Source organism: Leuciscus leuciscus (genome assembly GCF_965113295.1).
Source record: "Leuciscus leuciscus genome assembly, chromosome: 16".
Lineage (NCBI taxonomy): Eukaryota > Metazoa > Chordata > Actinopteri > Cypriniformes > Leuciscidae > Leuciscus > Leuciscus leuciscus.
In genome coordinates this window covers 35,526,114-35,538,903 of record NC_138740.1, presented here as the reverse complement: position 1 = coordinate 35,538,903, position 12,790 = coordinate 35,526,114, and the positions used below count along the sequence as shown (strand labels likewise).

Here is a 12,790-nt window from a genome sequence, read left to right as displayed (position 1 = left end):
GGAATGGAGATGGAGATAAGAGTTAGTACAGGGCTGATCTCACCTTACAAACACGAGCGATCCTGGGGATCAGCAGCTTGCCGAAGAACTCGTACTCCACCGAAACCTCCGTGAAGAAGTAGTAGATCTTATCGTCATCTCCATCCGGGCTGTTCTGCCCTTCCCGGATCACATCGGCAAAGACGAAACTGGGCTCTGCACAGGCAACCAGAACCAGTCACAACTGAGCAGTGTTATTGTAGGATCATTTATATACTGTTATAGTTTTTATTATTATTCTGAATTAGCCTTTATATCAGTTTTCGTTTTAATATTAGTTTATTTTTTTGTGTGCTTTTGTTATTTTTATTATTTTTATTAAATTAAACCATGATCCTACCATTTGTGGTAAGATAAAAAAAGAGAGAAATTAGAACTTTTATTCGTCAAGGATGCATTAAATTGATCAAAAGTGACAGTGAAGACATTTATGATGTTACAAAAGATTCTATTTAATAAATGCTTTGATAAATTTAATTAATAAATGTAATAAACGCCACTAAATGCTGTTCATTGGACTTTCTATTCATCAAAGAATCCTGAAAAAAAATATGCATCATGGTTTCCACAACAATATTAAGCAGCACTACTACTACGCCTACTACATCTACTACATCCTATGCCAATGTGCTTTGAGTCTACATATAACTCTTATTTGACTGTTCTCTATGCCTACTTGTATATTCTGTGGGCCCTATCTTACACCCGGCGCAATGCAGCGGCAAGCGCGACGCAAGTGTTTTTTGCTAGTTTCAGCCCAACGCAGTTTTCATTTTCACGTCCGGCGCCACGTTGTTTAAATAGCAAATGCATTTGCACTCATCTGTGCGCCCATGGACTGCTGGTCTGAGAACGAGGTGTGTTCTGGTGCATTGTTGGCGCGTTGCTATTTTGAGGAACAGAAATAGACTGAGCCATTGACCGACTGAACCCTGCTCTAAAGTCAATGGCGCAGTATTTTTTTGTTATTTAAAGAGCACGTTAGTAATGTGCGCCTATAGGCGGGTCCACAACGCGCGTACACTCTGCTTATTAAACACACAGGGACACACAGCAGCACACACACATGCCAAATATTTAAAATAAAAGGATTACAATGTAAAAGATTTTAATTGTGTCCATAAAGATATGGTGAATCCGGCTTGTCCCGTAGATGTTCTGCTTACGCACTTTTACCTCGCGCACGAGCAGATCCGTTTGCGCTCTGGAGACGCGTTCGGTCTTTCCACTATCATATTCCGTCATATAAATAGTGAATCCGCCATGGCGCGAGCGCAACTGGCATTTAAAGGGAATGGGAGATGAGACTCTGATTGGTTTAACGCACGTAAACCCCAAAACACACCCATTACTCATTAAGAGAATAGGGACAACCCTTTTAGACCATGCGCCGGGAGCGCCGACCATTTTTCCCGTCGTTAAACTAGCAAAAGTGGATTCGGACACGGCCTAAGTGAACTTGCGCCCTGCGCTTTAGACCATGCGCTTAGATCCTTAAAATAGGGCCCTATACGTACTTATACAGTTTATTATTTTATACTACGGTCTACTGTAATGGAAACATTTGCGCGTACCGTTGAGCCAGGACGTGGAATACTCTGTGCGCAGTAAACTCTGAGACGGAGAAGATCGAGAGATGATCGGCTCACTCCCCAGGAAGTTATAAGCGGTTCCCGAGTACAACTCGCCATCTGAACAGGAAAAACACAAGCAGTTAACACACTACTACTGGAAATATGAGGATATGAAGAATACCAGAAGAAACACTGAGGCTTGTCCTGCAGAAACTACAGGTGAACTTACCAACCATTACGGTAGTGAAACTTTGGCCCGGGTCAAAGGAGCATTTCCCCCTGCCATCCTCTGGTCTGTTGTGCAAACTGAAATTCTCCAGAGACTAAAGAGAAATGAGCCGGTAAGAGACATCAGAACATTATTATGTAAAAGTAAAATAAGAAATGGAACAGATATAAAGCATCATATATGTAGACCTTGAATGCAATGCAAGTCAATTTGGATAAAAGTGTCAGCCAAACGCGTTCACACTACAGTCACATGACCCTGTTGTCTGTCTTTATGGCAACAAAAAGAGGAAACTATTGAATTAAAACTCAGACATGCATTAACAGGAGCATTGTTATCAAAATATCAGGGAAGTTCTGACAATATAGAGAAACCAAAATGTCACACATATTGAAATTGATGATAATACTTTTGTGTTTAAAACTATATAAAGCGGAACAGCTGAGTTTCCACAAGTAAAGATCCCAGCAATGTTGCTATTGATAACTCAAACCATAATGAAGTTCTCGTATATTGTCTCGTTTTGGTGTGTGAATCTTTTAAATCAAATCAAGGATTCAGTTGTGAGTCACACTCGCAAATTCGCATTTGCAAATTATATATATATGAGAGAGAGAGAGAGAGAGAGAGAGAGAGAGAGAGAGAGAGAGAGAGAGAGAAAGAAAGAGAGAGAGAGAGAGAGAGAGAGAGAGAGAGAGAGAAAGAGAGAGAGAGAGAGAGAGAGAGAGAGAGAGAGAGAGAGAGAGAGAGAGAGAGAGAGAGAGAGAGAGAGAAAGAGAGAGAGAGAGAGAGAGAGAGAGAGAGTGTGAGAGACTGTATATATAAAATAATACTAAATATCGCTGGATCGTTATCCAAAGAGTAATAGTAATACAAATGTAATTTTTGAGAAGTTTGAGAATGATTTGATATGCTTCTGTAGAAGCCATGTATTAGTGAATTTAAACCTTTTTATTTTTTTTATTTAATAGCTGCATTTAATAATTCTCAGTGCGCAGAGTAGCTCATTCCTTCATAAAGGATGCTCACAAAGCCTTTTTCCCCCAAAATGTTCAAATATTTCTTTGCCTCAAATGTTATTCGAAATATTAGTAATGTTATTTATCTGTGAGCTGGTTAGCTTGGTTCAAAACTTCAAAACCCTTTATTGAAGAATTTCTCAAAATCCATTTGGAGAAAATAGATGGAAAAAACACTCCCGGAACCGATGCTGATAAAAAGTGGACGCTTACTGTTGCCCGATTAAAAACTTGAGTGTTTGCTGGCAAGCTCGGCTGATGTTTTGAAGGTTTAATTAGTGAATATTAAGAGTTGTACGCACCAGATAATCACAGAGAGGCTGAAACGCGTGAGTCCCGCAAACATACAGATTGTCTTCATCCAGGACTTGCAAAACTCGAATGTAGTTTCGACAGTCCGTCTATCACACAAGCACAAAAAAAACAGTTCATGCTCTGGATCAAATATTTACAAAGATTCCACCATCAGTGATGAAATATTCAGATGGAAGACATTTTTCCACATTACCTCTTTGGATTTCCCCTTTAAAATACACATCGACATGTCGTTCTCTGGAACTTTCCACATCAGCTGAAAGAGACCACAGTCAATACAACATCACAACACTGTCTGTTAACAGAGCACTGTGTGTGACCAACATAAAGAGTCTTTAGAAGAGATGGCAGGCAGGAATAATTGTCACCTGGTTGCTCTTGATTGACACATTGTTCATGTTGAGTTGGTAGACGACCTCTCGAGCGCCCACGTACAGCACACCTCTGTCCTCGCTCAGCAGGAGAGTCGTGTAGTTGAACACATCCGGCTCCCAGAACTCAAGCAGGTTCACATCTACAGGAACACACACACACATTAGCAAACCATCAGATGGGATTTGTGGGTACTGGCCGAGATCTGGATACTGGAAATAAATAGGAGACATATCTGACTAAGATGGAAAAATTCAAGGAGAAAAACGGCTGGAAAAGAAATTATATTTTCTGGAATCTCTTTACATCTGCTGAATGAATACATTGCACATTTTAAAACTGAATAAACTTTCAAAAGAGTATATTAAACAGTAAAAATATAATTCTCCAGCTGGTTGTGGTTGAATCCGCTCCACAGCCCAATTGCTAATGCTTCTTTTTAAAATGCTCCTTTTTTGCCATTAAATTAACATTAATCAGCATTAAATTATGTGCATTAAAGGGGTCCTATTAAACTTGTTATATATGTTCATGTTCTTCAGTGTGTAATGTTGCTGTTTGAGCATGAAAAAGCTCTGCAAAGTTACAAAGAGTTCTTCTCTATATTAGTGTCAGTGTTTCTGAACTCCCTGAAATGAACAAACCCGTCACAATATTCCTCATTTAAATAATTAATACGCAGAATAAAGAGGCGGGGCCGGGTCGAGTTAGTTAGTAGTGTGTTAAAACTCATGTTATAGTAAGGGGCGGGACATTTCCCAAACAGTCGAAGCGCTTGACCAATCACAAGACACTGCTCCAGCCGACCAATCAGAGCACAGTGTGCTTTTCAGAAGGAGGGGCTTCATAGAGACAGGAAGTAAACAGAGCGTTACTGACAGACTGGGACGAGAGGAGCTGCAACAATGGACAAATAATGTGTTTTTTGAACATTCAAGCATGAAAATCTATTTTAGTACAGCCCAGAAACAACATCTAGACAAAAGGGCATAAGAGGTCCCCTTTAAGAAAGTAAAAAATAGCTTCTTCTGGAGGACACAAATGACCAAGACGAAGTGCAATGGCTGTAATTCTTGAACACTTTATGTTTAGTAAGGGATATTTATACACTACATGTATATTTGAGCATGAGCATTCAAAGATAGTGATTTATGTGTCACTGGCACACTTCAGGTTGTGTATGGCAGCCAGTTTGATGTGTGCATGCGAGCGAGTTTACGCGACATACTTGCGGCTCTCAGGTCTCCAGCGGCCGGGCGTCTGCAGGCGCAGCAGTGTGTGTGTGTGCTCATGCTGTGTGTGCTGATGCTATTTGTGTTAGAAAAGCCACACATCGAACTTCCTGTGATGGTGAAACATGCTTCTAAACTCTCTCTCTCTATATATATATAATTTACATATATAACTGTTGAAAACTTTGGGGATGAAATGTTTTAACGTTTTTCTCTTATGTCTCTTATGTTCACCAACGCTGCATTTATCTGATCAAAAACTGTAATATTGTGAAATATTACAACAAATTAAAAAATATTTTCAAATGTAATTTATTCCTGTGATCAAAGCTGAATTTTCAGCATCATTACTCCAGTCTTCAGTGTCACATGATCCTTCACAAATCATTCTAATATGATGATTTGCTGCTCAAGAAACATTTATTATTATTATTATCAATGTTGTGCTGCGGAATATTTTTGTGGAAACATTGACCCATTTTTTTCAAAAGAACAACATTTATTTGAAATAGAATAGAATTGAGAATAAAATATTTTGTAACATTATACATGTCTTTATTGTAATTTTTGATGAATTAAACGTATCCTTGCGGAATAAAAGTATTAATTTCTTTAAGACAAATCATAGTGACATTGTGTGTGTGTGTGTGTATGTATATCTCACATACATATACATATATATATATATATATATATATATATACATATATATATATATATATATATATATTTGGTATACACATATATACAGTATAAAATACACACACAGTTTAGAAGTTTAGAGGTTTCACCATCACAGGAAGTTTGATGTGTGGCTTTTCTAACACACATAGCATCAGCACACACAGCATCAGCACACACACGTAGTGCCAGCAGACGTTTGACACCCATTACATTTTTGACAAGAAAAACTAAATTAACCCTTCACTCACCATCCTGCTTCCATGAGCTCCTGGGAACGCTGGAGGGGCCGTGTGTGGAAACTTCCAGAAGCAATCCGAGAAACACTCCCAACACGCTCAGAGCCATGTTGGACTCCGGGATCTTCGGCAGCGTGATGTTTCCTCTGTGAGAACGACAGAGAGAAAAGGAAGAACAGACAGCTGTCAGTCGAACTACGAGCTCCACATCTGAGACAATCACAGCCAATGAAATGGAGAAATTTAGCATGTTCAAACTGTCATCATTTAGCGGTAACAGGCTTTATTAAGAGTGACATCAAGTGTTTACTTTGACCACAACAACAACGAATGAATATACATATCATATTCTCACAGCTCATTTCCATACAATGAACAAAACAGCAGCTTACATGCAATTTTGAATATACACAGTCCCATGGTCCAAACATTACCATTTTCATGCTCGTCTAAACTATTTACAGTATAAAAAAATATATTGCAAAACTTAAATAATTTTTTATACAATGATGACAGAATAGCTGCGATATGGCTAAGTGTGATCATCAAATCACAAAGGCTGTGATTAATAAAATAAGTATATGCACTGCTGGTTTCAGAGTGAAGTCTGGCACGGTTTTCATTCACATGAAATTGCATTTATTTATTTGCCAGAAAACCACCAAAATAAAAGATTGATTGTTTAATGTTTGAAAATAAAGATTTTAAGAAGTAAATAATAGTACTTTTACAGCTGTACTATAAAATTAATAATTTTTTATTAAATTACATTTCTGATTTTGTTTAATATTTTATTTTAAAAAAACTATATTATGATGAATTGAGTATATATATATATATAATGCTCAATTCATCATAATATTTTTTCAATTCATCAATTCAGTGATGAACACTGTTCATTGTTTGTTCATGTTACTTCACATTGCATTAACTAATGTTAACTAATACAACTTTTGATTTTAATAATGTATTAGTAAATGTTGAAATTAGCATTAACAAAGATTAATAAATGCTGTAGAAGTGCAGTTCATTATTAGTTCATGTTAACTAATGAAACCTTATTATAAAGAGTTTCCAATATTTTTATTTTCTATATGCAAATGTGAAAAATCACCCAGAAGATTCAAGAATAGAGGAATTCAAGTCATCTGGTGAACACTCCTGTATTTTTTCATATTGCAATGTATATAATACTGCAATGTCAGTTTTTCCAATATCATGCAGCCCAAGTGTGTGCCTTTATGGATGAACTTCTTTAACTGTAGTATTTCTACTCATTCATAGTTCGAAGACGCTTTGCAGCGAGTAAAGAGCAGTGAAGCGTTAGCGTAACATTCATATCAAGTGAGCCGAGCTTCAGGCAGAACAGCAGCTCTTGGACGGAGAGAAGAGGAACGCGATGACAAGCGACCAAAATTAGCATCAGTGAGATAAAGCCAAAACATCCCTCTCGCTCACTATCAGCGGCGGCCGGTTAGCATAGCATGTGCTCACTGTCCCGTGTGGTAAAAACAGCACGTCCTGTGTCCTTGAACTCAGATTCAGGTGTTTAAAAACATAGAGAAACCACAGTTCAAGATCAATAACCTAGATATGACTAAACTGGACCGGTTGATTTGTCAGAAATTCCCCTGAACTGATATCTACGCCACAGGGAAGTGAAGTCAGACATCATGAGGTCACGACACATGCTTCTGAAATGACAGCTAAACCCCAGGACAGAAAAATGACACCCGATATAATGATTTTCATGACAACTCATATTTAAAATCATCTAGAGTTTCCACTAGCCTGGAAATACAGACCTAAATCTGAAAGATTAATGGTCTGGCGTCGACTAATGAAAATCGGCCGGCTCGAGGGGCGGCACCAAGCATGCATTTGAAAATCTCACTGCACGCAATTGGATAACACTACGACCAATCACAACAAGCCCCATACGCTTAGCTAACAGCGGAGCTAACTGGTAGATTATATTCTTACCGTATCCGGTCGACAAAACAGCAAAAACGTCCTTCTTGCACAGGAACGATTCGAGCGGCGTCTTCTGTTCCTCTTTTAGATAAAAAGCCAAGTCTAACTCGTTCATTGTAGCGGCCGAAGCCGTTTCAAACAACTAGTGTTCATCCATAGCCATCTCGCAATGTTTACTAATGACTTCTACGTCACAGCGCTGTCATCATCAGTTTAGCTCGCCACTGGCCCGCCTATATCAGATAACCCGATGTGATTGGTGCAGCTCAGATCGAGGGGCATAGTTAATGAGCATCATTACTTGACACCAGAGTAACTCGCTGAGCAAATTCAACTTGTGCCCTCGTGAGAACTCTGGATTTCCAGGGTAGGTTTTCACACTGGTTGGTCATTTAAGACGCAACCTTCGTCTCCTTACAGATATGTGCAAAACTAGATTTTTTTAAATAAAAATGTATGCATGTAAAATCAACATAAAACTTGTCTGATTTTAAATGTCATAATAAAACATGCATTAGTATTGATGGTTCATAAGCAGGCATATCCTGACAGGTGTTTTTAAATTCCAACAAATGATCTCCATATGTGCTCCGTGTTATTGTTCTGTGGAGAAGAAGAGCAGAGAGAGATTGAAAGACAAAAGAAAACAAATGAAGTGAAGAGAGAGGAATGTAATAAGATCCAGGAAAGTCAACATGTGAAGATCACAGGAAACACTTAACGGCCCCAAGCAAAGACAGAACACAAGTCGCAGTGCTCGGCTTATACCGGCTCTTCAGATTCATCCCGTTTCATTTCTTTCATTCTGATCCGAGAGAGAAAAGCTTATGACATGAGAGGGAGGAAACTTATCGGATCCTTAGAGAAGAGATTTAACAGGAGACAGCGCTTTAAAAGAGGAAAATCACTGGAACACACTTTTCAACAAATAAAATAAAATTAGGGCTGCACAATATATCGAAATTATCGCAAATGTATATATCGTGATATGCATATCACAACGGCTTGCAATAACTGGGGTCATGAACAAGAGACGAAGAGAAAATCACTCACAGCTCTCGGCTGAATAACTTTAGTAGCTTTAATAAGAATCAGGATATATTTCATTCATACAGTGTTTTATTTTTGCGTTTGATTATTCAGTTTCTGTTGTTTAATAACCCTAATGTATGATAACCTGAACCCCTAAACCCCGAGGTTTACACTGATGTTAAAATAACACTTCTTACGCTGCAGTAAAACACTGATGTTCACTTTCAGAAGTTGTAGGGATGTTTTCTTGTCACAAAAAGAGTGTGAAACACGTATGTAGGTTACATAATTTTAGTATATAAGTTTATTTTACACACTTTAAGCATTATCGTATCATATATTGCATTATTTAATGAGTTATCGCATATCGCATTTTTCTTCAATATCGTGCAGCACTAAATAAAATAAAAGTACTCTGTATTCTATATTTAAATAACGTATATATATATATATATATATATATATATATATATATATATATATATATTTAAATATGAGTGTTGCATCAAATACAACCCAATGTTTATGGTCTCTGGCCATTGTTTATTTCTAAAGATATACATAGTATTCACAGTTATAGAAATACTAAGTGTGCAAAATTATATATTTTTTACAATCTGAAAATACTCCATCACAAGTATTCATACATTTCCATTCCAAATTTCAATTAATTCCTGTTGAGAAAGTAGTATATTAATTTCAACTGATTTTATCTTAATAAAAATTGTGAAAGAGTAGTAAATGAACATTGGCAACATGACATTGGTTGACATGGTGGAAGCATCAGACAAAAATAAGAAACCTGGACCAAAGTTTTAAAGGGGTGGTATAATTTTTCACAAGATGTAAAATAAGTCTCTGATGTCCCTAGAGTGTGTGTGTGAAGTTTTAGCTCAAAATACCCCACAGATATTTTTATATAGCATGTTAAAGTTGTACATTTTTGAGTATGAGCAAAAACGCACCATTTTGTGTGTGTTCCTTTAAATGCAAATGAGCTGCTGCTCCCGGCACAGGGGGCGGAGCTTCAACAGCTTGGACTCACACACACACTGAAAATTTCACTTTTAGCCTTTTATGTTCAAACCGGAGTCAGAGAATGATGGAGAGACTCAAGAAGAAGTGACAACATGTAGAAGCAACAGGACGTTTCTGAACGGTTAGTTGATGAATTTATGTAGCTTATGTGTAGTTATCTTCTGGTCATTGATTAGCATATTCTGTCATGATAATCTATAAATCGTGTTCAGGGGGAGGGGTTTATGCAAATTTTAGGGTTGGTGATGTCACTAACCCGGGAGGAATGTCATGTAGTCTCTATCAGCCGTTTGTTGTAGTCCTTAAAAAGCGATTTGGGCAATTCCACGCAAAACTGTCACATCCATAACGCCAACTAAATACCATGGCATTGTGTTGGCGTTATGGATGTGACAGTTTTGCGTGGAATTGCCCATTTATGTAAAAGCAAATATCTCTCTTTGCTTTGAACTTTGAGCGTTGTAACTTTGCAGATGTTGTTTATGCTCAAACAGCAACATTACACACTAACTAAAGACAGAAAAGTCAAATCATATTCAACCACCCCTTTAAGATCACTTCAAGTGAAAAACTACAGAATGTGACTTACTTTTTTTTAGTTGTTGTGGCTTTAGACATTAGATGTTTTAATGTGCTTCAGATACCAAAAGGAAAAACACAAATTTGGACAGAAACCCAAATGAAATCAAGCCGACAGGAGGCCCGTGACTGACCCTGCAGGACAGCAACACCAGTGACTGATGCATTGGAAATCAAACACAGTAAAATAACCAGCATTGAGTTTTCACAGCTTCAGGGAGGAAACTAACACACGTGCGCCAAACAAGTTCTACCAACGACCCTCAATGTACGGAAATGCTAAAAGGAGGTCACACACACACAAAGAGCCTGTTGTGTGTGTGAGGGGAGAATTACACACACACAGTAAACAATCAACAAAAGCTCAACATGTGTGTGTGTTGTCTGAGTGTGTGAGCGCATGACATGGCCTCTCACACACTGCACTTTCCCAGAAAGATTCATTCACATGCCAGACCTGATTAGTCGAACCCTGAGTCGGGTTTTGCCCTGAATATGAAACGAGGAGCAGCGAATAATGAAATAAATTATAACAAATAATAAATTATGTGTATGTATTGTATAGAATACATATATATACATATATATACACACACACACACACACTTATACATAAGGGATGTAACGGTACATGCATTCGTCCCGAACAGTCACGGTACGGACATCACGGTTCGGTGCATAAAGTTCAATTCACATTTATTTGTATATCGCTTTTACACATCGTTTCAAAGCAGCTTTACAGAAAATGCAGTCAGACGACGAACACAGTCAGTCACAGGCCATTCACACTCCAATCCAGAAGGGGGCGCGTGCGGTAATGCAACACTGTTTGCTAACCACCACAACAGGAAAAAGAGCAGAAGAAGAAGAAAAAGGTGATCTACGCACGAACCCAAAACCAGAGTTCAGACGAGCTAGTAGCCGATACGCTGAGTGTCCATTCATTTCTGTGGCGCGCTCCACAAACTTCTTTATTTTACAAAAGCATAATTTTACTGTGAGTGTACACATATAAAAACAGACCTGTGCAAAAGTCTTAGGCACGTTAGCATTTTAACGCCCCAAAGAATGTTTTTAAGCCAGATATTTATATCTTTTGCTTTACTGTGTCAGTAGGAAACATCAGTTTACATTTACAAACATTCTGTTTATATGTGTGTGTATATTAGGGGTGTAACGGTACACAGAATAAGACAAACAGACAGACAGATAAATAGATACACACACACACACACTGCATGCGATTGCGCACACATCTCACATGCAGACACATCCCTCTTTTCCTGTATTAATACTCTTGAAGCCTGCAGTTTGTCGAGCACCTGTTTCGTGTCCGCCGCACGCACAGGCTCAGAAATGCAAGCTGGGTTTAAACAGTGGCGTCTTGCCAACTGGGCAACCATGAGGCCGTTCTCAAACATTCAGTGTCTGCCAACTGTGCCCGTCCCCTCTCTCTCTCTCTCTCTCTCTCTCTGCACTGGCACTCACAGAGACGGCACAGTGATCGATGCCACTCGCTGCCGACACACAACACTTTCTGCCAGAATCAGCTTTCCCACTACGCCCGCTGACAGCTCTCACAATCCCTCTCTTTCTCTGCACCCTCTCATGCTTCTAGGGCCTGTGTGTGTGTGTGTGTGTGTGTGTGTGTGTGTGTGTGTGTGTGTGTGTGTGTTTGTGTGTGTGTGTGTGTGGTCTGTTCTTTAGGTTCTTGTTTTTCCTTTCCAAGAGCATGAGAGTTTGTCTTTCACTCTTAACCTGTCCACTCATCACTAAAAAACAAAACTTGGCAGATGCATTCATCCAGAGTGACATCCGTTGAATGTAAGGTATGCGTTTGATCACTTCATGCATCCCTTGAGATGAGAAAAGTTTATGTTTAAAGAAACCATGAAACGGGATGTATAATGCGTTTAAGTTCTGTAAGGTGATGCATTTCTGAGCAAAACACAGGGCTTGATTCTAGGACTTTAGGACAGGGATTAATATTACATATCAGAATCGTTTGGATCTGGTTTACTCAGAAATACATCACATGGGTTGTAAAATGGGTTGCAGTTTGCATGCAAATGAGTGTTGACGTCTGCTGCTCATTAACAGTCCTGCAAGCACAGTGAATATGTTGCTGGCAGAACTGCGGTCGACCCAGAAATACTGCGGTGAACACAAAGTCTTTGGTTTGGCATGAAATATGATGAATCTTTCATGACATCACGGCCCTGTGGAGCAGCAGCATGCAATTAATGCCCACATGCAAAGAAACTACACAGAAAAAGTTAACATAAACAGCAGGAAAAAAACAATGATAAATGCAAATAATAAAACTCATGATATTCTGCAATGACAATTCCGACATTTTAAGTGTCTAAATACTTTTTGAGGCCACTGAGAGTATATAAAGCACGCTATGAAAGCTGCAAAAAGCTTTAGAATTTCTTTCTAAATAAAACTAGCTACAGTTCTGACT

At 38.5% G+C, this 12,790-nt stretch overlaps 1 protein-coding gene across 4 annotated transcripts in view; it reads right to left on the bottom strand.

Moving 5' to 3' along the window:
• Positions 1-12,790, bottom strand: part of sema4d (sema domain, immunoglobulin domain (Ig), transmembrane domain (TM) and short cytoplasmic domain, (semaphorin) 4D) — a 64,326-nt gene that overhangs the window by 20,611 nt on the left and 30,925 nt on the right. For all 4 annotated transcript variants that reach the window (XM_082141601.1, XM_082141602.1, XM_082141599.1 and 1 more), the window contains 7 exons: positions 5,713-5,846; positions 3,545-3,690; positions 3,370-3,432; positions 3,164-3,262; positions 1,843-1,936; positions 1,614-1,730; positions 44-195 (listed from right to left, as the gene is read on the bottom strand). In XM_082141601.1, coding sequence (XP_081997727.1) covers positions 44-195; positions 1,614-1,730; positions 1,843-1,936; positions 3,164-3,262; positions 3,370-3,432; positions 3,545-3,690; positions 5,713-5,809 — 768 coding nt within the window. In that variant the 5' untranslated portion in view covers positions 5,810-5,846. The remainder of the gene's footprint in view (positions 1-43; positions 196-1,613; positions 1,731-1,842; positions 1,937-3,163; positions 3,263-3,369; positions 3,433-3,544; positions 3,691-5,712; positions 5,847-12,790) is intronic.